Raw genomic sequence first — 26,151 nt, forward strand, 5'->3', positions numbered from 1 at the left:
ATTAAGGATACTCAGCCTTCAGGCTCGGATGCAGAATTCAAAATAAGATTAAGATCCTTTTTAAAGATCAAATCTTTGAAAGAGAACACGTAGTGCTCCACCCACCCAGCGTCGACCCTCCCAGGGAGCCCTGGCCATCTCCCTCCCTCTGTGCTCACTGGTTTTATTGGAATAGAATAAGCCCCTGAACTTTCTTTTCTAGGTGTTTTAAATCTTTTTCTAAATGGTGAAATATAACACACACACAGAAAACTGCCTGCCACGTCACTGAACAGCTCAGCAGATGATTCCGAAATGAATGCTCACGTGGCCTTCATCACTCAGGTTAAACAGAAATCTGCCAGCATTCCCAAAGCCAGACCTGTACCTTCCAGTCACAGTCCCCCGTCCCCACAAAGGCAACCACTCTTCTAGGCTTATGAGACTCACCTCCTTACTTTCCGGGTTTTACCATCTAAGTATGCATCCCTCACACCCTGGTTTAGTTCTGCCCATTTCTGAACTTCATATAAATGGAGTTATATAGTATGTACTTCTGTGTCTGGCTTCTTTTGCTCAACATATTGTCTATGAATCCATCCTCATGGTTGCTGCATTTTCTTTTAAACCGAACCCAATACACTTTTACTGAGCACCTTTTAGCAAGGGTCAGGGCTGTGGAATTTGGAGGTAAACTCAGCATCAGCTGTGTCCCCAAGAACTTGCCGTCTAGCAGGTGACCTGAGATGTGCATCCACAGAAGGGGATGGGAGGCAAAATGAGCCAAAACCCCCTGCAGGTGAGAACCACTTGCGTCAGGACAGAGGAAGAAAAGATGAGTGCTTGCCCTTTGCCAAACTTCAATTCCCTTTCCTTTGTTTAGAAAGGGGTTGTTTTTTGTTTTTTGCTAGTAGCACTGTAGCTTCTAGTCCTGATGTTCCTAAATAAAGCTGGAGCAAGGGATGAACTATGACAATGAATGGACAAAGGTGGAAAGTAGAATAGAGGTACCAGGGGCTCGGGGAAGAAGAGAAGGGGGAGTTGGTGTTTAATGGGTACAGAGTTTCTGTTTGGGGTGATGAAAAGTTTTGGAAATCAACAGTGGTGACAGTTGCACAACACTGTGAATGTACTTAATACCATTGAATTGTACACTTAAAAAATAGCTAAGGGGCCAGCCCAGTGGCATAGTGGTTAAGTTCACACACTCCATTTTGGCAGCCTGGGGTTCACAGGTTCAGATCCTGGGTGTGGAACTACATCCCGCTCATCAAGCCATGCTGTGGCAGCGTCTCACATACAAAATAGAGGAAGACTAGCACAGATGTTAGCTCAGGGACAATCTTCCTCAAGCAAAAAGAGAAGGATTGGCAACAGATGTTAGCTCAGGGCTAACCTTCCTCACCAAAAAAGAAAAAAATCAAACAACAAAAACCAACCAAAAAACCCCAGAAACAAAAACAGCTAAAATGGTAAATATAATGTATATTTTTAAAAATTTAAAAAGAACGGAGAGGACAGAGGAGAAAGGGGAAAGAGGCGATACAAGGACTGTGTGTACACCTCAGAAGGAAACAGATGGGACTCTTCAGAAGTGAGTCTTGGTTCTTCTTCCGAAACACAAAGCTACTCAGGAGCCCTAACTGCGAAGGGAGCGGTAAGTGAAGCAATGGTCTCAGTGTTTCAGCTGAAGGAAGGGCAAATGGTTAACAAAAAAGGTCAGTCGAGGCCCCACACACAGAAGGAGGCAGAATGACACTGAGGGAGGGAACAGCCCCACGCAGAGGTCCATTCCAGGCCTCCCGAGACGAGGTTTTGACTCACCTCTGCTAACTTTAGTGTCACCCACTCCTTGATCTTTGCAGCTTTTTCTTGAACAATTTTTGCTTCCTCAGCTCTCATCTGCTTCTGCAAGAAAGCGAGGGCCCTTAGCGAGTCACGGCAGTCACTAGCTTAGTGAATAATCAGAGGCGGGAAGCCGTGAGAAGAAATATCAAGAGACTGGATGGGGGTGGCCCGAGAGAAAAAAATTAATTCATTTATGACTTTTTAAAATATTCTTAAAGTGGGAAAGGCTTTCCTAAACACAATACAACTCCAAAAAGCCATGAAGGAAAAGACAAATAAATCTATATCATCACTACAAATTACTATATTACCAAAAAAATAGAATCCCTTAAACAAAACCAAAAGACCAACTGGGGGGTGATTTGCTACACAAATGATTTATGTACAAAAGGCTAATTTGAAATGAACAATCCAATAAATATATGCAAAGGATATGACCAGGAAATTAACAGAAAAAGAAAGAAAGGGAAAAGAACCCATGAAAAGCTGTTCAATCTTAATCATAATTTTAAGAAGGTAGATAAAAGGGAGACATCATTTTCCTCTATCACGCCAACATAATTTAAAATTTTGCTATTATCCCAAATTGTCAAGAATGTTGGAAAACAAACCCTCTCACACAAGTTGGCAAAGCCTTTCTGGAGAGTGATTTGTTACCCATCAACATTGTAAATGTACACACCACTGACCTAACAAACCCACTGCTTAGCAATCGTTAGTTGCAAGATTATTTGATAAAGCAACAAGAACAAAAACCTCAAGACTGGAAATAACCTGAGTGTCCTCAAATAAGGGCTTGGCTAAATAAAATGAAAATGGAATGCTGGGCTTTGGTACACAAGAAACGTTCACAGCAAACAGTGTCAACAGTGAGGAGGGGAAATGAACGATTGGGGACAGGGGAAAAATGTTACTTGTCATTCTATACCTTCTGGTCCTTTTGTATTTTTTACTATAAACATGAATTACCTTTACAGTTAAAAAACAAAAAAGCTACATTATCACATATGTGCAGCAATTCCCTGCAAATAATCAAGAGTGTAAGGGAGGTTTGCATCTGAAGAATAGCATCCAAGGATAGAACAGGGCTGAGATCTTGGCTCTGAGGCTTCTTTGCTGTGGGACACTGGGCAGGAAACCGGACCCCTCTAGGCCTGCACGGTCATGTCTACAATGGGGGGATGATACATCTCCCACCCTGGGCCAGTGTGAGGATTAAGTGAGAGGAAGTGCACAGCACAGAGCCTGAGGCACAGGCAATTGACCACTTCCACAGTGAGCACCAGTCCCCTGACCAACAAAGCCTGGGGACGCCAGGTGTGTGCTGAGTGGTTTAGAGACCAGCAACAAGGACCAAGGTTACACTTCTAGGGAAAACTGCCTGATAATTGTAAGATTAGGGACATAAGCTCCAAACAAGGGAGTCTGTGGAAATGAGATAGGAATGTGAAAATGGCAGACTCTCAGTAGTTCAGAGCTGAAAGGACCTGAGGTCATCTGGCTCAGGGGTTTGCAAACTGGCCCACAGGCCAAATTCAGCCTTCCACCTGGTTCCCACCCCCCCACCAACTACCTATTTTTGTAAATGAAGTTGTACTGTAATACAGCCATGCCCATTCATTATCTCCCGTCTAGGACTGCTTTCTCCCTATGATGACAGAGTTGAGTAGTTGCAACAGAGACCATGTGGCCCACAAAGCCAAAAACATTTACTTATAAGGCTTTTTAGGGAAAAAGTTTGCCAACTCCTAAACTAGTTTGATACCCTCTTTATACAGCTGTGGAAATTAAGGCCCAGGGCAGTGAAATGACTTATCTCTGTCAGTTTGTGGCACAGCTGGGATTAAATCCAAGTCTGACTTGCAGAACAGCATTCTTTCTGCTCTGATCTTGACTTATTATTGTAAAATGATTTTTCTGACCTAAGCTTTAGCAGGAGTCATTTTGCCCACCAATGCCCAGGATGCTGCCACTTCTAACCACTCAAAAGAGAAGACAGCAGCAGAGATAGAATTGACGGGAAATTGATTAAAGAGTCCATGTGTCAAAGTTCTATTTTCTCATGATTTTTCAGGAGCACATGGTGCCCGCAGCATACAAAGGCACATCCCACAAAGGAAATACTCAGTGAATGCTGATGAATGATTACGAATTTGCCCATAATGGTGGGAAGGTAGTACCAGGATTAGCTGGGACCTTCATGGAAAATGTACATGTGGAAAATTAAAAGTCATCTGGCCACACTGTGGGGTTGTCTGCTAGAAAAGATGGACCTCTGGCACCAGGAAAAGTGGGGTAGGTAAGGCCAACGGCAGAGGTAAGAGTGAGAACTAGGATGAAGTTAGTGAGATCGGGCATAGGGAACCAGTGGGGGATGTTCCAGATGCCCTCTCTAGAGCAAAGGTGCTAACTGTAGCTGGAGCGCTGGGCAGTGGCCTCTCCTGGGCCCCCTGTGCTCAGGATGAGAGGCACTGCTTCTTAGAGGCAGCAGCAACTTTGGTCTCTGCCGACTCAGGTTCCTTGAGAAACTGTGGCCAAGCAGCTGACCAAGGCTGACGGTCCAGCTCTGTGCTGCTCTGAGACTACAGGCAAGCGTCCTGTCCCATGTGTTGGCAGGGCACAAAGCCAGGGTAGAGAAGGAAAAGCTCTTCTTCCCAAGCACCGACTTCATGTCTGACACTAGACACAGATTATCTGAGTTCATTCTCCCGACAGCCCCATGAGGTATTATCAGCCCTATTTTATAGATGGGTAAAATGAGAATCAGTAACTTCAGTAATTTGCCCACAATCAGACAGCAGCAGGTGCTAGAGGTGGGATTCAAGCCCAGAGGTCCTTTTCCCACTATATCCCCTGCCTGGCTCCTAATGTACCTTCCAGTAATTAAATCTCCACATGAAAAAACAGTCTCATGAAGGAGTGAGCTCCCCACCCCTGGAGGGCTCAGAGGGGCTCAGCTCGACAAGCCAGGGCCAACTGGAGCAAACAGTGTAGAGGGCACCAGAACTCTGCTTCATGTTAGCTCTTACCTGCTTCTCCAGCTGTGCCTCCAGCTGGCCGATGAGCTCATCTTTGCCCTGCACAGCTTTCAGCAATTCTTGGTACTTCCGGTGCAGGCTGCCTGCTGAGTCCACATTCTTCAGACTGGACAGTTTCACCTTCTCTTCCATCATACCCACCTGAAAAATATCAATACTCTCATAGGGTTGAGACATGGTGTGTGGAATGGGCACTAATGTGGGATGGAATGCTTCTTGATGTCCCAGCCCGTGACTCCCAGGCAGAGCCCTTACCCAGAGAAGTCAAGGCCAATTAAGTCAATGACCAATTATGAAGCTTCATCTGAGCAAGAGAAGGAATTGACAAGGAAGAAACAGCCAGGTGTTGGCCATCTAATTCAGGGGGCCCCAGTAGGGACAAGCTGGGCAGGACACACAGCCCTGGAGAGGAACTGCTCCAACCTCACTGTGGCAAAGACATCTGTGGCTCACTGCATGCCAATGTGTTTCCTGATATTTCCCAGCCCTCTTGTAGTTAGACAGCCATGGAATTCTCTCCAGCCAATGGGCCAGAGTGCAATGACACGTAATTTCTGGGCTAAAGTATTTAAGAGCTGGTGCGCAAGCACCCAGCTCTCTTTCCCTGCCATGGCAACCAAGGAGGTTGCATGTTCCAGATGGTCCAGCTACATGCTGGGGAGCTCCATTAGCCTGGATCCATGAAGCACTGGGTGGAGCAGAATCCCTGGCTAACCCTCAATTTAGAGGGGCACCAGGAGTGAGAACTAAATGTGGTAAGTCACTGAGATGTCAGACTTAATTTGTCACCTCAGCAGAACCTAGCCTATTTGGACGAATCCACTCACCTGCTCACTGCACTGACCCTTACCCAAAGACTGTTTCATGCTCATAGAAAGCTCCACACACCTTAATTTGTTCAGAAGGTCTAACAGGTGACTGCTGGTTCCCCTTGTCCCCGTAAAGAGCTTATCAGCATGAGTGTGTCCATGGGAAGTGTCAGGAAAGGCCATCTGTCATTCCCGTACGCACTCCTGCCAGTCCCCTTCCTTGGTTACCTGGGTCTCTGCATTCTCTGCTCTCTGCTCTGCCTCCAGCAGCCTCTGCTCCAGCTCCTGCATCTGCTCAACCAGAGAAGAAGGGGAGATGTAGGTGTGGCATCCCTACCATGGACGTGCCATCAAGGCAACGTGGACAAATGGTGCAGACACTGCACCCAGGCCAGGCTTGAAGTGCCCATCTCAAGTGGCTCAAGGAGTCAGAGCAAAGATTTTCATGGCAAACTTCGGTTCAACTTATCCAGAATTTAAGAGGCAGGTGAAGAGCCAGGGCTGCTGTCCTCGCTGCTGAGCAAGTAAAAGCCTAAGGAGGCATTTCTCCCTGTGCAGGATACTCAGGGAGGGGCAGCAGTGCCACGGCCTTCTTCCTGAGGCACCCTGCCCACAGTCCCGCCTGCAGTCTCCTCTCCCTGAGGCCTCTTTCCTCTCAGAACTGGGCAGCAGGCAGTGCACTGCTACCGCTCGCCATGTGCCTGGCATGGAACATGCTCCCACATGGGCCCCCATCATGTCATCAGTAAGAGAACGTTTCTTCCCACCTCGGAATAACTCACTGGCTGGGGACAAGCACTTCCTCACTCCCTGTCAAGGATGCCTCTGACCGTAAATGGCATTCACAGGTATCACATAATTTGATTTCTTTACTCTTAAAGAAATAGAGAGGCTCAAGACAATTTTTTTAAAATCCTATCTTGCTACCAGTAGAGCGTGTCATTCAGGTCTGAGGAACCTGGCAATTCCGGAATCTTACGCCAAGTGGCCCAATCACAGGGACCAATGTTCTTACATATGGAGGCTCATCAGGGACCAGATCTAAGCTGAAGCCTAAGGAGCTGCTCACGAGCCCACAACCCACACGGCATCTCTGCAGCTTCGCGAGCTCGCAGCTTGGAGAGTGGAGTGTGGGCTGGATTTCAGCTCCTACCCTTCCCCTGGTCAGGGCTCGGCCGTCTACTGCCCTAACCACACATCATCACACAAGGTTCCGAGGAAGCAGAGCAGAGTCATACATCCAACTTTCCTGTCAAACGCCATGTGCCATGGCCTAGTCAAGTCAACTTCTTCCTTTCCTGCCCTGCCTTGCCCCCGGGCAAGAGGTATGCATTAAATATACAGTACAGGCATAATCTTCCAGGCGTGTCCTCTGCGAGGCTGAACAGCCTCCACTTTCAAGCTCCAGTTCAGCCCGCGCCCACCTCACCTCTGTAGATTTGGCCTTTTCTCCAGCTACTCAACCTTCTCCCGTTGGCCTGGATGCTGGCTTGATATTTACCAGTAAACTGAGCAATTAATTCCTTCTCTCTTTTCCAATCTCTCACCTCAGCCAAAATTCTGCTTTCCTTCCTTGATTAAAGTATGGAAGAGAAGGAGCCCCCAGCCTGGTGCTGGACAGTGAAAGGAGAGTTACCCGGAAGTAGTTCATGTTTGAGAACCTGGGGCCCCTCTTTTCTCAGGGGAGCCCTCCTGCATCCATTTTTTCCTCCTTCTTGGGAGAGGAGAGACACAGATGCTTTCGTACACATTCTCTCTGAAAGGAGCTGAGGATCCCAAATAAAACCCAAGATTTACAACCATGGGACAAAAATACCCCTTGGGCTTCCAATGGACAGGAACACTTCTGCCAGGCATTCATGTGCTCGGGACAAGGATAACTGTATCTCTTCTTTCCTTATTCTCCTGAGTTTAGCAATTATGATAGAACCACTTGAATCAAGCCCCAGAGAGTGGGTTGCTTCTGGCCAGACTCAGGCATCAATTAGAGCTAGATGGCCTTTCTGAAATCAAACAGTCCTTGGGCCTGTCTTACAGGAGTTCCTTGACCTTCAAACAGTTGCTCTGCAGCTAAGGGGAGATAACAGCATAGCAAAAACCAATATTATGGTTATAAGGGTGGCTTCCCAGTGCAAAGAGAATTCCACATGATGGTGGGGCAGGGGAGGGTTGGTTGACACATACCAGTGCCTCCCAGTGACCAGGTTAGTACTATATAAAACTCCCCCTTCAGCACCAGACCTGACTGGATCAATCAGGTTCTCTCTCACCAGGAATCTGAAATCTGGGACTGAGAGACCAGAGACAAGAGCCAAGGGGCTGCCCCGAATGTTCACAAACTTCACCAAGTCATGATTGCTAGGAAGTTCCTTCAGTTCCATGAGCTGTTCCAGGATCCTCCCAATAAATTCCCTGTTTGCGTAAGCTAGCCCAAATCAGAAACGACTCTAACTAATACAATTACCAGGAGCATTTAATTTTTTAAGACTACAATGAAATATTGAAAGGGAAGGCTTTGGATCCCTGACAAGTTTCTTAGATTAACTTTCAGCTGGACCGTTTAGATCTCACATCTGCTCTGGAGCTCAGAAGACAGAGGATTTCCATAAGAAATGATCATTCACATTTGTGACTTCTGCAACGACTGTCTAATATTTTCTAACTTCATCTGATAGAAAACTTCCCATTTTACAGATGGAGAAACCAATGTAGGGTGAAGTACAGAGTGTATTTGAGTCCTACCTCCCAGCTGGGTATTTCCATTTGGGTGAACAGTGGTCAACGATACTGGCCAGAGCCAGAAATCACTCCACTATTGACAACACGGTGAGCACTTTTCCCCTCAAGATTTTAACACAAGACATCACTTTAAGGTAAGCTATCATGGAAGCAGATGGAAAGGAAGGCCTCCTCCCAGCCTTGGGCCGGTCGCCACATAGTCCTCATTGCTTCCCACCCTCCAGCGGTTCCTATCTTCCCAGCAAGGGCACTAAAGACTCAAACCATTCTGTATTCACCTTTATGCTGGAGTATTCTTTTTTCTCTAAAACTAATGTCCAAACATTGAAAACATGTGGAACAGTTGGAACTTTTTTAAAAGAAAAGAGTATAATGACCATCCGTGTATCCATCACTGTGCTCCAACAATTACCGACATCCTGCCGTCCTTGTTTGAAAAGAATATTTTTAACATCATGTTTCCCTCCGTTTTTACGAAAATATATTTTCTCCATTGCCATTGGAATACTCCCAGGTGTGTCTATGCCAGAATGTCATTTTTAGAGTTTTCAAACTCCTCTGTTAATCCCAGCATCAACTTTTCATGATGGCAGACTGCTCTTTACACTTGCATAAAGGGCCACATCTGGAGCTCTGAAATGCTTACACTATGGGTGGGCCACCCTTTATTTGGGTCCCGTTTCTCCTCTCAGAGGGTTCCCTAGGACTGTGTCCTCAGCTGTCCTTTTGGCCTGTGGGCCTGGAGTGACGCGCCAGCCGAGGAGGTGTCAGGTTTAGGCGGCTGACTTTTAGGCGGGATCCACTTACACCAGCTGCGACTCACACATGAGACTCTAAGCTGGGCTAGAACTGGCGCAACAACCTGATGAAATGCACTTGGCACCAGCCTGGTATCTAATCCCCATGTCCACAGCTCCTTGTTACACTCGGTGATACTGTGAAATATCAGCCCCCTGGGGCAGGAGCACTGGGCGCTCTCCCGCGCTCTCAGCACAGTCCTGGTGTGCCGAGCAGTGGCCTGAGCCAAGAGCCTCGCCATGCTGAGTCTCAGCTATCGCTTTGAAAAGGGGGTTCAATATTCTTACCACGGCTTTGCACCCACTGGAGAGAACAGTACAGGTGAGAGCTAAGGCTCTAGCTCCTGGGTGTGGCTTTAGATAAGTTCTTTATCCTCTCTCTGCCTCAGTTTCCTTACCAGTGAAAGAGTATGAGTCTCCATCTCCGAGGGTTGTTGTGAAGATTACATGAGATGTGTCATGTAAAGCTCATGTGCACACCTTGGCACTTACTGAGCAGTTTACAGACATAGCTACTTGTTGGCTTTTTGTCTACAAAGACGGCACTTGGGACCAGGGAGACCAGTTGGCCTGGGACAGTCTGGTGCTCACCTGTCATCCCAGAATAATTATTAATAGAGCCTCCCTTTCTTTCTCTAACGTGCTCCGATTTAGATGATAAATTATATGGTCAGCCTACTTATGATCCATCTACAGAAAGAATCGCTTTAAGCCAGAAGTTGCCGACTACTACCCTACAGTGTCTTGTAAGACCTACAGTGTCTTGTAAGACCTACAGTGTCGTGAGATTTGGCAGACACAGATATAACAAAACAAGGCCACTTGCTACGTGTCTGGCACTGCTTTACACACTTTATATGTATTAACTCAACTAATCTTCATTCCAATCCTAGAAGGCGGGGACCATTATTATCCCTGTTGTACAGAGAAGGGAACTGACGCAGAGTGGTTAGCTAACTTGCCTGAGGTCACACAGTCAAGAGGCAGAGCCAGGATTCAAACTCAGGAGCAGTGGCTCCAGAGTCAATTGTACTGTTAGCCACTGGGCCTCACAGATCCAAATCTCATGTGTCACATAAAACCCAGATTCTACATGTAATCCCTGACTTCCAGCTTCTCTTGAAAACTCAGATCTGGACACACTAAGGTTACATTTTCTTATGGCAATAACTGGCTTCCTCCTCTTGCTGTAGCACACTCCCTCAAAGTCTCCCCAGGACCCACCTGTCTCACTTATTTAAGTCACTTGCAAGCATTTGAGTCTGCAACCCCCAGTTTTAGCTATTAAATGCTTCTAACTCTCTGTTGTCATCAAAGACAGTGGTTTTCAACTTTATTATTTTTAGTAGCAGATCTTTTGTGCAATTGAAATCACATGCTTATTCCTAAATATATAAAATACATGACTGTGGGGCTGCCCTGGTGTCTGACTGCAGAAGACATGGCAGAGAAAGGGCTCCAAGTCTCGTCTGTGGGTTCCCCTGCTCCCAGCCAGCCCAGAGCCTCCTCGGGAGCACATGGGGTTCGGGGCATCCACTAGAAGGACAGCCGAATGGGGCCCAGGGGCAAGGCCGTGGCGGGAGTTCTTGGCGGTAGATCCCAGGCTTTCAGGGGCACAAGGACCCACATGGAGTTTGCTGCAGGCACACTCCTGGGTCTTGCCCACAGAGGTTTGTATAGCAAGTCTGAGGCAAGGACCCAGCAAGGTGCTTGAAAAGAAAACTCCAGGTGATCCTGGGGCAGGTGTTCCACAGATACACTCTGAAAACACAAGACTGGCCACAAGCTGACCGACTCCTTCGGAGACACATCCCGGGGCCCAGCCTCCAGCAGCACAGGCTTCTCAGACGGCTTTACAGGAGTACAGAGCTCTGTCAATACTCTGGTTCCTGAGAAATACTCTAGTGGGCCTTACAAAAAATGGGGGGTTAGGAGAATAAAAAATCTCTCTCCCCCCGCCACACACACACTCACACGCACGTGCGCACGCTCACACACAGTGAATAAAAGTTCTAGAAAGTATTTGCTCCCAAAGCAAATCGGGTTTGTCAGAAATGAAATCTGCTAAGGCCGATGCTGTGATGACTTTGCACAGACTTCAACGTATTTGTGACCAGTCCTGACAGCCCTAGTATTCTCCTTTTATGGCACCTGGCCTTTTCACAAGTCCTGGGGTATTTAAGGATATAGTTTTCTGGGCCTTGTGTTCTGCCCATACGTGGCGAAGCTGGTGCCCGAAGTGAATCGCCACCTCTGTATAATCCACGGTCTGAGGGGGGAAGAGCAATATTCATTGTTCTTTTGTTGAAGGAGATGGAACTGAGCCATTTATACATTCAAAAAGAAGTCCTGAACTACAAATTTTTGGTAAATACAAAACTGAGATACTGCATTTCAAAACCTTGGTTGGAGAAACCAGTAAGGGACTTTAGAAAAGACGAAGCGTACACAGTCCCATTGGAACAGGATTTGGGAAAAGCCACTTCAGTTAAAAACATGCAAGCTAAAAAAGGAGGGATGTTTTATTACATTATTTCTTCTTTTTAATAAATCCATCAAATCCATCTTGGAAGCAGATAGGGAGTAAGCAAATAAAAAATTTTAAACTTGCATTAATTCTAATCTAATACTAATACTAATCATGATAATTCCTACAAAGTTCTTCTGTGGATATTATATTTCCACTTTTCTGATGAGAAAACTGAGGCATAAGTTTAGCAAGAATGAAAAAAGTCCAAGGGGCTTTTAATATCCATCTCTACAGCCTCTTAGAACAGTATCAAGTTTTAAACTGACCTGACTAGCCTTTGTGACTTCCGCAGCACACCAAGGAAGACGGCTGGGGAGCAGAGTGGGATGTGAACTCCGAGACATCAGCCACTCCCTCGACTCCTGCACTGGATGGGAAGTGAACCCACAAAGCCATCTGGCTCCAGAATGGCGCGGCCCTGGCAATGTGGGTGTCCATGACAACAGTGACCAGGGCACACCAGTCCTTGAGAGGTGTAACAGCAGGAAGGTCTAGAACTCTCTTCTCCTCACACTCCAGCTCCTCTCTCACCCTCTGGTGAGGGATTATCGGGTAGCCTTTTTTCTTTAAAAAACATTTTTCTTTTTAGCACAGATCATTCCCTGTCTAGAATGGCAATGCTGCAGGAGAGAGGCAGGTGCCAGTAGGCTGTGTGGTGGGGAGGGAGGAAGGGCACGCTTCCAAGCCTTAGCAGCCAATAGGTGGCGTCTGATCCCAGGCAGCGCTGGCAGTGAGGGGGCGGCCAGCAGCCATGCAGCAACGTAATCTCCACAGATGGGCGGGCAGCTGGGCAGAGAGTGGAGGGGCAGGGGAGTGAGACAGCTGGCCAGAGGGCCCCAGCTGCCCTGGCTCACCAGGGTGCAGGTGGTACCGACAATGACTGACGTGGAAGTTCTGCAGGGAGCGGCAGAGCTGGGACCAGGGCTGAGCCCCAGCAGGAGCTGTCCTGAGAAACCTGTCATCTCTTCCTGTGATCTGAAACTTACCTTGACGTATTGGGGAAACTCTCTAGTGAACTGTTGAACCCGTCCTATTGCTTTGGGAATGACTGCAGGTGACAGGCAGGGCCCCAACACTGAGCAACATGGTGTTCACAGCCTTAGGCTTTCCTCCCAAGAGGTTCGCTGTTGGGCTAACATCCCAGCCCTCTTCCTTACTCAAGTCTCCCAGCCCATGAACCCCAGTCAAGATTTCTCTCTCCTTCTCCCCTCCTGCACCCCAAATCTCTTCTGCCCTGAGTCTGCTTCCCCCTTCTTTACCCAAGTAACAGGCTGAGCCCCAACATTTTTATGAGAGGGCATCCTGGTCAAAGATGACCTGGAAGAGAAGAGGAGCCGATATGAAAGTTCAACCTACCCAGAACAGAGGGGCTGTGGAGGAAGAAGGTGTGTTTTTATTGTGTGTTTAAGGCCCCTAGGGAATAGGGAGAGCAGCACTTTAAAACATCTTTTATTATGAAATATTTCAGGCCAAAAGAAACATGTAGAGAATAATTTTTTTAAGACATGTATACACTATTCAGCTTTGTCACATCCCAATTTTTCTCAAAGCTGCTTCTGATGTTTTTGTTTCTGTTTGTGAGGAAGATTGGCCCTGAGCTAATGTCTGTTGCCAATCTTCCTCTTTTTGCTTTAGGAAGATGGTCCCTGAGCTAACATCTGTGCCAGTTTTCCTCTACTTTGTATATGGGATGCCGCCACGGCACGGCTTGATGAACAGTGTGTACGTTCACGCCTGGGATCCAAACCTACAAACCCAGGGCCAGCAGAGCCCACGAACTTAACCACTACGCCACCGGCTGGTTCCCCGATGTTTCTGAGAAACGGACCACTACAGATAGCTGGGGCCTCCTGCATACTTCTCCCCAGTGTTACTCCTCTCCTTCTGGTATTGACCCTGCACTTGGTTGTATTTAACTTTTTAACTCATTTGTATACACCCCCTAAACAACAGACAGTATTGTTTTGCAGTTTTTAAAACTTTATAAACTCCATCGTTCTAAATATATCCTTCTGGACATTTTTTGTTCAGTGTTGGTTTTTGAGATTTACTGATCTTATATACGTAGCTCTACTCAATTTATTTTTACTTGCAATGTTGTATTACGTTGTACAAATACACTCAATAGGTTTATCCATCCCCTGTGAATAGACCTTTAGAATAGCTCTGTTTTTTCATACATCGATGCTGCAATATACATTCTGGTATATGTCTCCTTGTGACCAATATATTTGGATTTATTTCTACCACTGCATTTTGTGCTTGCTGATTACTCCTTTTTTTCCATACTCGTTTTTTTCTCTTCCCTGCATGGAACTAATAGACTTTATTCCACTTCCCTGCTCTACTGATTTGAAAGTTATATACTCTATTTGTTATTACTATTATTCTAGACTTAAATTCTAAACTTAAAGACTGTTCATTGTTCCCCAGTATCTGTTCTCCCCTTCTCTCTCACATAAATAGAACCTCCAACTTTTAGCAGAGCACATGTTTATCCAGAATAATGACAACACTTTCCAACCTTCCCTGCGGCTAGGTACAACCACGTGAATAAGTTTTGGCCAATGGGATGTGAGCAGAAGGAATGAATGTAACCTCCAGGTCACGTGCTTAAAGGGAACAGGTTGGAATGTGGACATGAGGGCAAACCATTTTCAAACACGTAGCAGACATCACCCTAGAGGTAGACTGATTATGCCTGGAATGTGACATGAGAAGGACATAAGCATCTGTCTGGTTTAAGCCGTTGTTATTTGGGATTCTTTCTTACAGCAGCCAAACTATGATCTAGCTAAGACAGTAGGCATAGATTTAAAAAACTTTATGGTGCTTAGACTCATTCTGCTTCCTGAATCTGAGGCTTCATGTCTTTCATCAAGCTTGGAAACTTTTAAGCCATTATCTCTTTAAGTAATGCCTCTCCTTCATTCTCTTCTCCACTTCTGGAATCTTATATAGGATCTTGTCATTCTAGCATCCACATCTCAGTCTCTGTGTCCTTGTGCTGCCTTCTGGATGATTTCCTCAAGTCCATCTTTCCATTCGTTAAGTCTGTCTTCAGTGGTGCCTAGTCTGATGTTTAACCTATCCACTGAACATTTAATTTCAACGAAAACATTTTTCATTTCTAGCAGTTCTATTTGTTTCTTTTTCAAGTTCACCTGATCTTTTTGGATAGTGTTTTGTTCTTGTCTCATGTTTTCAATTACTTCGTTACATCTGCAATAGTTTTTAATTCACTTATTTTATAGTGTCTTGCCAACTATTCTATTATTAGAAGTTATTGAGGGGTGTCTGGTCCAGTTGTTTGTTGTGTATGTGGACTCTCACTCACTGTAGATTATTCTCTCAAGTATTGAGTCATTGTGGATCATATATTCACCTTCACTAAGGCTTTTTTTTCCATGGAGATCCTGTGTGATCTCAGTTGAGGTCTTGTTTCTCAACCAGGGAGGCTCTGTGTCTGTTCCTACAAGGTCTACCAGGTGTATCACTGGTCCAGAACTTAGGGTTCCTAATCCACAGAGATAGTACAAATTCTAAGGTTAAACCAATGGCATCCTCAGGTTCTCAGGGAACACTTTCCTTTTTCTTTATTTTTGTTTTTTCTGCCCAGAGCCTTGCCAAGTATGAGAAGCTGTTCTGCCATCTCCCTGTGCTGGTGGATGATTTTCTTTTCCTTGTATACCTTTTTACTTAGGGTAAAGTCCTTTGATAGTCCTGACTTTATGTGGAAGTTTCAGTTTCAACTCCCACTTCCAACTGGCCAGACCTCATCTCTGTTCCCACAGATGTTAAAACTCAAAACTCAAAACTTTCATTACTAAAGGGAGGCCAGACACACACCCCATCCCACTCAGATGCCAGAACTGAGTATCACTCGGGATTTTCCTCACTAATGATTCCTCTTACTTTTTTCAGTGCACAGATCTGCACTGAGAAGCATATTTTAAACAATTAATCCAGTATTTCTAGGTGTTTCATAATGGTCTTTTTTAAGGTTATTTTGTTGTCTGTATTGTTAGAAACAGGAGTCTCTTCCCTCTGAGATGTGTTTTAGACCATCTGGTCTAGATCCCTGCTTATCCTTTCCTTCCTCGCATGCCTCCCCCAATCCCATATCCTAAAGCAAGGTTCTCAAACTTTATAGTGTATGAAACCAATTTCTGGGAGCTTGTTAAACATGCAGATTATTAGCAGCAGGAGACTTGGATCAGGACACCCCACCAGGAATCCAGGGTGGGGCCCAGGAATGTGCATGCTGAACAAGCACTCCAGGTTTCTGGCATAGGTGGTCCGAGGACCACCTTTGAGAACCACTGCGTAAGGCCCACTTCCCTTTCCCTGAGGTGGCTGGATTCTACCCTTTCTACTAGTAGAACCTGAACCATATCCATAGGAACCCTGCTGGTCTCTGTTCTGCAAAGCCTGAACTAAGAGACAGCAATGCCAACAGACCCACCGTTCACGATTCTAGTCCAGGCTAGGCCAGGGCCACTCCCCTCAGCAGTGGAAATGTAGAGGTGAGACCAATAATTTGTCTTCCTGGACTCCAGGTTTGAGGCTATCAATAAAATAGGTCATTTATTCAGGCTTTACTAATCAAGACTCTGACATTACTTGAAGAAGGATGGACTGAATTTTACTTTTGTACTATGAAAGAAGGGTTTGCTAGGCAATGGATACAATAAACAAAACTATGGAGAGAATAGTTGATTCAGGTAAGATACATATATTTTCTTAGTGAAGGTCTCTACTATCTAGATGGGTTATGCTCCAAAATGCCTCTGAAAGTCAGCCATTTAGAATGTAGCTTCCCGTAGAAACATTATGACTCATGGTCAGTTTGCCAGACCAGCCTACCCAAGCCTGTAAAGATAATAATTATTCCCATTTAAGATCTATTCTGTGCTAGAACATTTATATATGAGATATGATATAATTCTCAAAATAACTCTGAAAGGTAGACATTTGTGTCCCTGCCTTAAAGGTAAAGGTAGTTGCCTAGGGTCACATAGCTAGTAAGTGGCAGAGCCAGACGTGTCTGGCTCTAAAGCCTGTGACCTCGTCACCAGGAAACCAGGCTGCCTTCCATAGCTCCTTAACAGAGGATGCACAGGAGGGGGAGGATGCCTAGGAGGGTGAGGATTTCCATTCTTCTCTCCTATATCATCCTCCTGCCCCACACTGGAGAAGAAATGTTAAGGGAGTAATAGAACCTTCACTGCACTACACGTGACTCAAGAGTTGATGGAGAACTAAGAAGACCTGTGTCACTTCTTTGGCGTGCCATACGAAGAGGCAGAGCAGGGAAGGATGCAAGCTGACAGCTTAGTCAACTGCTTTGATTTCGGTCTTTTAAAAAAAAAAACCACCATGGGTTTCAGTTTGCATGTGTAGAAAGCATCTTATTAAAAGTTCACCCTTCCGTAAGGAGTAGCAAATAAGGATCTAATGCCCAGTATAGTGAATACAGACAACAGCACTCTATTATAATCATCAAACTTGCTAAGAGACTAGAATTTAATTATCCCAACCACTAAAAAGAAATGCTAATTATGTGATAGAGGTGCTAATTACCACTACAATGGCAACCCTATTACAATATATAAATGTATCAAATTAACATGTTGTACACCTTAAATTACACAATGTTATATCAAATATATTTCAACTAAAAAGAAATAAATGAAATAAAACAACAAAAAAAGAAAGCTCACCTTCCCCAACTCTCCCTCTCTCACACAGACCTGTGTGGTGAGTCGGGCCTACCTGCTCTCCAAGACCCACCTTGTCAGCCAGCAGCTCCCTTATCTTGCTGGCCTGTAGGCGGAACCGGAAGAGCTGGGTTTCCAGGGCCAGGCAGCGCTTCTGCCAGTCCACGCTGGTCCGGCTCTCCACCTTGAGTTCTGCCATGATGGAATCAACTTCTGGATAGTCTAGGGAGCCCTGAGAACCAGCACAGTGAGAGAAGAAAAGATAAATAAGGGTGTGGGAAGAGTTGTGTGGGGAGAGGAGGAGGAGGAGATCAATGGAGGACAGAAAACAGGGCTGGGGAGGTAAGTTAGTCATTGCTCTCCGCCTGTCCCATTGCCACCTTTCTCGGCTCACTGTCTCCCGCTCCACTCTAAGTTAGCCGAGCAACCTCAGGAAATCACAGAACCTGAGAAACCGTAAGGAGAACCTAGTCTCATTTTTACAGAATGGAAAAGTAGGGCTCATCTGTTTTTCATTCAATTATCTATTTAACAAGCATTTATCCATTCAACAAATATTTACATGCCAGACACTGTTCCAGACACTGGAGATGCAAAGGTAATTAAGAGAGGTCCCCTTGTCTTTGAGTTTTTCAAGAAAGTCTAATTGCAAAATTACAAGGTAGTCACAATTGCTTTTTTTTTTTTTCCCTCCCTAAATCCCACCAGTACATAGTTGTATATTTTTAGTTGTGGGTCCTTCTAGTTGTGGCATGTGGGATGCCGCCTCAACACGGCTTAATGAGCGGTGCCATGTCCGTGCCCAGGATCCGAACCCTGGGCCGCCGAAGTGGAGCATGTGAACTTAACCACTCAGCCACAGGGCTGGCCCTTATAAATATAGGGGTTTTGGGGGGGGTTTTTTTGAGGAAGATTAGCCCTGAGCTAACTACTGCCAATCCTCCTCTTTTTGCCGAGGAAGACTGGCCCTGAGCTAACATCCGTGCCCATCTTCCTCTGCAGTTGCTAATCAATATGCAGATAAATGGGAGCAGGCAAAGGGGGCAGATTATGGGGGGGGGGGGGGCGGATGGTGTTTCAAGAAGGCTTAAAGTGGGGAACAGATTCATCTGGGATCACAGAGCTAACTGGAGGCAGAACCCTGGTTCCCAGTTTAGTTCAGATTCTATTACAACTAGATAATTTTAGATGGGAAGAAATGGAAAGAAAATGTAATGGTTTGAATTTCCTTGACAATTTTCTTTTTAGTTGGGATTTTGTCAATTGTTGTCATCAAACCATCCTGCTTTGGAGCAGATTTTCACTCTCTCCTTTAAATTATAAAATGCAAACCAGAAAACTGGTAGATATATTGCTATATTCTCCGGGAAGAGCCACAAGTCTTTGGAAAACACTTTACACAAATTCAGAACAAATCAAGTAGACATCTATAATATCTCCAGCCAGGGGAATTTAGCCAGATGTCTCCTGGATATATTTAAGAAAAACTGGGTTGGGGATGAGAAAATGAAGAAGGATGTATGAGTGTGCATGAGAGGAGACAGAGGCACAGAGTGAGCACAGAGGAGAAAAGGGCTGGAAGATACATCCAGCATCAGATTTGTTTAAATCCTCCTTCTAGGGCACTGTTAATAAATATGCTTGGCAACAAGCATCACTTTGGTCTGTCCCAGACCCTAACATATGGTCATCCTAGTATTAAATGATTTTAAGGGATGACTGTTAAATCTTTCAGGCTGATATATTTTTAAATGTCATCATTTAGAAATACATATGACTTACAGGTGAAATGATATAATCTCTGAGTCTTGCTTCAACACTTTACGGTAGGGAGTGAGGAGTGGGGGGAGATATATGAAATAAGATTTATCAAAATGTTGATAATTTTTGAAGCTGGGTGATGGGTATATGGGGTTCTTTATACCGGTCTCTCTCTAGTTAAATATATGCCTGGGATTTTCCATAATAAAAATGTTTTTTTAAATCCCTTTTCCCCTCTTCAGGAGCCACATGGCCTCAGAAAACCCAGCCACCTCCTGTACTGCCAAATACTACCCTGATGCACCAGTGAGGCTGTCCTTGACGGGTTAACCACAATATTGCTTCCTATCTCACATCTGACTTTTACAAGTATCTTTCTCCCATTATAGACCACAAATAGCTATCGTTTATTGAGTCCTTATTGTAGGACAGGTACATGTGGCCTCTTTAATCCTCAAGACAACCCATGAGACAAGGGGTAGGCACTAGTGTATACACTCTCACGTGAAGACACGGAGGAACTGAGAGGCTAACCAACTTATATAGAGAGTTCTACAGCTAGTAAGTAGTGGAGCTGGGATTCTTGTTCCAAAGTCCTTCTTGTTATCCACTGTGATCTTTACCCATCCAAAAACTGGAAAGAACTCTGATTTCAGAGTGAGGTGGATTGTTAAGAATGAAAGAAATATTTTGTAGGATCTTTCGGGATCATTGGTGCTAGGGCAAACCTACATCCCAGATTTTCTAGGGCTTCAAGATCTCAAATATTCTGACACCATGACCTCCATAAGCATAGGCATTTATCATGTGTCCCGATTCTTTGTTTAAAAACCAGCGTCAGTAGACCTGTAGAGAAAGGCCCAACAATTAAACCACTGATGGGTCTGGTGTCTGAGTCTTTTGGTCCTGGGCTGCTCAGAACACTGGACACATGACCTCAGCCCGGCTCTCCGGGAACTGTCATCCCAAACAATCCCAACATTGTGAGCCCCCAGCAATCCCCACCTCAAAGGACTGGGACCAACTGGAACGGGCAGGAAGACAAAAGACAAAAACAAAACATGACCTTTTCTGATCTAAGATCACAGCTGAAAAGACAAAACAGAACCTTGTGGGGGCCTCCAGAGAAGGCTGGGAGGTTTCATGTTTATGTTTGATTTGCTTTGTCCTTTAAGGGGATTTTGCTTTTCCTTGTATAAGTAAAAAATGTGGCAGATCTGAAACTAGGAGCTGAGAGTCTTGCAACTTAGCCCAGGGCTAAGAATTAGCAGTACAAGCACCCAGGTAAAACCAAGGGGCAAGGGAAACTTAATCCTTTTGCGGTATTAAAAGAGATTGGTGAACTTTAATTCCCTCTCATTGATTGTCAAAGCTGCTGCTCAGATTCCATGGGGAGAGTGGAAACTCAAATTATCAAGATCTCCAGGGACTTTAGAAATACGTCATCGGCCTCTGCTGAGCCCTGATATGTGAGATTATACCTAGACGTAGTGAGTGCTCTCCCCAATCAAACATCTGCATGACATCACGGTTTTGAACCCATCAAGCACTCTGCTTAATCCTCTCCCTGCCTTGAGGATGCTGGCAAGGGGGCTGGCACTCATCTTAGGCTTGTCTGGGCATGCGAGGAGAGCTAAGAGGTTTGGAAACGGATCTGGAGCAAGGTGTCTGCTGCCAAGCACAAGCCCCAGAGGCTCTTCCGACCGAAGCAGGTGGTGAGAGCAGCAGCGATAAAACACAGGACGTTAAGGGAAGATACCAGTAAGTTGAACCCCACCTGCCAAGTCACCTTGCGATTGTACCTCCCATAAAGATGCACAAGGATGAGCAGAAATGAATTTACTAATGGTTCTTATCTTTTCAAAGCATTGCGACAGGTGTTACTTCTCTCCTTATCCTCTCGATATCCCTGAGATGTAGGACAAGTGATATTATTCACCATGAACAGATGAGGAACCTCATCACATCTGTGACTTGCTTAGAGACACAGAACTAAGTAGTATAAGAGCTGGGCCAAGAATCCTGATCTCCCAACAGATAGAAGAGTCTCTTTCCATGAAGATGAGTCGGTGGTGGAGGGACAGTCTCACACTACCAGGCTAGCCTAACACAGACGTAACATTAATGGTAAAAATAGATGGGGAAAGGAGAGAAGGGACGTGAGCTGGGGACGAAACCCAGCTCCACTGTTTTTTTCATTTTTTATTCTGGAAAGCTTCAAACACACACAAGAAGCAGGGAGACTAGTATAGTAAATCCCCATGTGCCTCCCTCTAGCTACAATTATCATCAACGCATGGCCATTCTTGTGAAACCCTGTTCTCTTAATTCCCACTGGTGCCCAGCACACTAAACAGTTTGGCAGGTGAGAGTCAGATGGTTGCCATGGCCTCAACACCTGCTTTGCAACTCCCTAAGTCCTCCAGCTCCCTGGACTGACATGGCCACAGAGGTCAGCAGAGATGTGCCTCAGGGGTAGGGGCTGCAGGTAGGATGGGTGGTGAAAACAGGGCACAGGTAGTCTTTAGGTGACGTCAGACTCTGGGTGTGTATCAGAGAAAACACAAAGGTGACCTGAGCTGGCTCTGGCAGGTTTAGGGATTTGACCAGAAATTGACAAAATGCTAAGATTAAATTTAATTCAACTAACTTTTGTTAGGTGATTTCCCGTGTGCAAGGTTGGGGACATAAAGGTGAATAAAAATCCCATGGCTTGCGAGGATAAACTCTACCATCTGAATATCCAGAAACTTCCCTGCCAGAGGGGCCAATCAATACAAGAGCCTAAAAGAAAGAGGTCAGAGGTCACTGCAGGAGGCATCAGATGGTAACACAGATTCTGTTCTGGGTACAATTTCCACTGGGCTCTCCTGTGTCAGCTCCCTATGGTTCATTCCCTGAGTGTGAGCATCTTTTGTGATTTCCACCTGCTAGTGATGGGCTACCACCATCTTCTAAAAGTGCTCTGCTAGATGAGTCTGACCACCTGCCCAACTGCAGGAAAGGAAGAACTCTGTGCCCTCTTTCTGGTGATGCAGCTCCGGGGGGTGGAGGGGGAGGTGGGCAGTGAGTAGATGCAGGGCACAGCTCCCTCTGATCTTGCACTGTCATCTGATCAAGCCAACAACATGCGTTTTACCTCTTTTGGGAGCTGAGCGTCACATTTCACAATGTCGGGGGAGACAGGAAAAGGTGAGCACATTCCAGCCTTCAGGGATCTAAAGAGTAGAAGGGGCTGGGACAGCCAGGAATAGCATCCCTTGAGAACAAAACCAGTAAAGAAAAACAGCAGAGTATACAACCTAAGACACCGTGTCCTGGCGTCAGACAGGCCTGGGTTTGAATACTGGTTCAGGCACTAATTAATCCCGCAACCTTAAACCATTTGCTTATTAACTTCTCTGAGCCTCACTTACAGTTTGAAATTGAAGGCAGAAAGATTAGGTTGAACCATATGAAATCGTCAACATTTAACCATTTTTTGGCCTTCAAAAACAGCAATTTCATAGACCACACTATGTCAGATTTTTTTGAGAATTAAAGGAGATATTACAAAAGCATGGCACACAGTCGGCACTCAATAAATGACAGCTACTGGGAACAAGCAAAAGGCAAACCAACAGTACCATGGGCATAGGGAGAGATGTGGCCCATAGAGGTGCTCACCACCAGATCCACCTTGGAATGGAGGTCAGGGGATTTTTTAAAACGATTTTATCTCTTTATTTTTGAATATTGAACAAAAGAGTATATGGGGCAAAGTTAAGGCTTCTTCCCACCCCTGTCCTTCAGCAATAGTTCACCCCAGAGACAATCACTGTTATGGGGTTTTATGCCTTTCAGAGATATTCAGTGCACACAGAGGCATTCAAACAGATGTGGCATACACATACACAAGTGGTAGCATACCATACACACTGTACTTGCCAATATAACCTAGAGATCTTCCTAAAGCAATATACATATCTGCCCCATTTCCTCTCCGTGCTTTTTAACAGCTTTATTGTTTTCTATCATGTGGCTATGACATGATTTCATTTAAGAGTCCCTGATTGACAGACATTTGGGTTGTTTGATACCTTTGCTAAAATAAACATGCAGCGATAAATGTTTAATGAATATACATCATTTCATCCACATCAGAATATATGTGAAGGATAAAGTCCCAGAAATGAACTTGTCGGCTTAAGTGACGCACACTTGTATTTGGCCAAACAGTCAAAATTGCCCTCCCCTGAGGCTATTCTAATTCACACTCCAGACAGCAATAAGTGACTGTTTCCTCAGAGAGGAGCTCAGTTGTGAACTAGTTTTTGACAGAAGGGAGGGACGGCTCAGGTGGGCTGGCCAGAGAAGGCAGGATGGTGGCTCAGCAGCCAGCCTGCTGTGAAGTCATGGATCAGGAGTGAGGGAATCCTGGCACCTTGATGTGAGCATGTACAAAGCACTGTCAACCACAAGAAGCAGAGAGCTCCACACCCACACACACAGCCTCAGAGAAGAAGGGGATAGTAAAGAGGAGAGCACCATGGGGGAGGAGAGTGAGAGATACACACATCTCCTTAGCCAGTGACTTCTTAAAGGGGCACAAGGGGCATCACATTTTCTCAGCTCAGTTGTTAGTTTCAGTGAGTTTGGGACCACAGGGTGTACCCCACGGGAACCCAGCTCTGAGCAGGGCCCCTCAGCAGTGTACAGGAGGGACGGTGGCAGACAGTGGACCAAACCCCACATCTGGAATTTAGGAGGCTTCAGTTTGAGTCTCGCCTCTTCCACTCTTTAGCTACATGACCTTGGGCAAATCACAATTGTTCTGAGTCCACTTCCTCCTTTGTAAAATGAGAATAATATGCAGAAACACAGGAATCGATGTTCTATAAAGTGTTAAGTGATGTTACCATATACAGTATCTGACGCACTGAAGACAGTCCAAAAAGTTTGATGAAGGACCCATTGACTTCTCCACTGCAATTGTTACTAAAATAATCTTTCAAGGAGCAGTTTTAGCTGGAACTAAGGCTCTGTCCGGAAGCGTTTTATGAGGAGGATTCTTAGCAAAAGCTTATGGAGATGTCCTGGCAGGGAGAACTCCAACAGGGAGAGGATTCTACCCAGATGAGGGTCTTCACTGCCTCTGCCACCCCACTTAAGGCCCCCTGGTTCCTGGTGACCGATTCCTCTCGAAATCTCAGGACACAAAGCTCCTGGTGTCATTCGGCGCCCAACTTGTTTTCTTTTCTGCTTGGCTGACCTGCCTCTAGGAGTTGAGCCTGATCCCATTAGGACTCCTAAGAGAACCACCGAGAAATCACACAAGCGATAACCTGAGATGAGGTGAGGAGGGGAGCCAGCGAGCGAGACGACAGGTACCGCGGTGGGAAGACTGCCAGTACGCCCCGAGGGCCGTTCCCGGGAGCAACTGGATCCAGCCGGTCCCAAACTCCCGATCCTCCCCTGGAAGGCGACTCCTCGCCTCACCGTGCGGGTCCTCCGAGCCGCACCCGCGGCTCCAGCGCTCCCAGCGGCTGGGAGTTCGGTTCCAGGTGGGGAGGCACCTGCTCCGGAATCGCCCTCGGCCGGAGGGAGCTGGTCCTCTCCGCCGACCAGACACCCTCCCGTCGAGCGCACACCCCGCACGCCCAGCCCTGCCCGCGGGCCGCGGGGCTGCTCACCTCCGGCGGGCTCGCAGGCGTCCTTGCCGCGCCCCCGCACCCGCACCCGCACCCGGCGCCCTCCGCGCGCACCCGCCGCTGACCTTGCGTCGCTCTCGCCCGAGTCCGCGGCGGCCGCCGGGTCTCCGCTCCCCGGCAGCAGGGGTCGGGGTGGGCGGGGCGGCCGGGAGGGGCGCCCGGAGGCTGGCCGCGCACGGCCAGTCCTCGCCTCGCTGCGCCCCGCTCTGCGCTCCGCCGCGCCCCCTCCTCCCGCCCGCTCCCGCCCGCTCCTTAGAGGCCAGCGCCGGCTCGGCTCTGCGGGCGGCTCGCGGAGAGGCACAGGAAATGACCTCAGCGGGCTCGGCCTCCTACCTCTCCGCACCGCGGGCCTCGGCCCTGCGGCGCCGGCCTCCAGGGCTCCGGCCCCCGGCTCTTTGCGGAGGCCGCACAGCTGCCGCGCGGGATCTGCTCAGCTGCCAGCCAGCGTGGCACCCTCGCAGGATGGGACGCGACACCAGACCCTTCCCCCCAAAGGGCGTTCCAGCATTTGTCTAGCGACCTGTAGGAGCTGTAACGCCCACATAGTTGGAGCAGAAATCCTTATTTCAAACAGCCTGTCCCACTGGCAGACCAATGCTCTGATTTGTAATTTGGGGGCGGGGTGGGGGAAGGTCGCCACAGCCCTGGGAGAACTTGCTTGCTTGTGTACTTATGCATTGTTTTATTTTATTTTGTTTCATTTTAAAGATTGGCACCTGGGCTAACAACTGTTGCCAATCTTTTTTTTTCTTCTGCTTTATCTCCCCAGACCCCCCCCCCCCCCCACGCACACACAGAGTTGTATACCTTAGCTGCAGGTCCTTCTACTTGTGGGATGTGGGACGCCGCTAAACGTGGCCTGACAACCGGTGCCATGTCCGCGCCCAGGATCCGAACCCTGAGCCGAGGCAGCGGAGCGCGCGAACTTAACCACTGGGCCACGGAGCCAGCCCCTGTATGCATTATTTTAAAGGAGCCGGCCAAGAGGCCAGAAAGGCCAACAGGACACTGCGGGGCAGCTTGCAGGGCAGTCTTCACTGGACTGTTGTTCTTCGAGGGCTTGCTGTCCGTCAGCTCGCCAGTATTATCCTACACCCAGTGAGCACTGGAACACTCAACTGTTGGTCAGGTGGATATGGGGTAAAGAAGATGAATATGGATATTATTGCAGGGAGGGCGTTTCAAAGCAGAGCTTTCGTCCCCAATCCTGCAGGCTTTCAGTCTAGGCCTGAACAGGGGC

General features: G+C 46.7%; 1 protein-coding gene across 1 annotated transcript in view; it reads right to left on the bottom strand.

Moving 5' to 3' along the window:
* Positions 1–25,173, bottom strand: part of LOC124233725 (pleckstrin homology domain-containing family H member 1) — a 49,978-nt gene extending 24,805 nt beyond the window's left edge. The window contains exons 1-6 of the mRNA XM_046650856.1: positions 24,977–25,173; positions 17,534–17,692; positions 5,903–5,965; positions 4,857–5,006; positions 1,804–1,887; positions 706–772 (exon numbers count right to left, since the gene is read on the bottom strand). Of these exons, the coding sequence (XP_046506812.1) occupies positions 706–772; positions 1,804–1,887; positions 4,857–5,006; positions 5,903–5,965; positions 17,534–17,659 (490 nt within the window). The 5' untranslated portion in view covers positions 17,660–17,692; positions 24,977–25,173. The remainder of the gene's footprint in view (positions 1–705; positions 773–1,803; positions 1,888–4,856; positions 5,007–5,902; positions 5,966–17,533; positions 17,693–24,976) is intronic.
* Positions 25,174–26,151: the final 978 nt, after the last annotated feature.

This window comes from Equus quagga, unplaced genomic scaffold (assembly GCF_021613505.1).
Source record: "Equus quagga isolate Etosha38 unplaced genomic scaffold, UCLA_HA_Equagga_1.0 220_RagTag, whole genome shotgun sequence".
Lineage (NCBI taxonomy): Eukaryota > Metazoa > Chordata > Mammalia > Perissodactyla > Equidae > Equus > Equus quagga.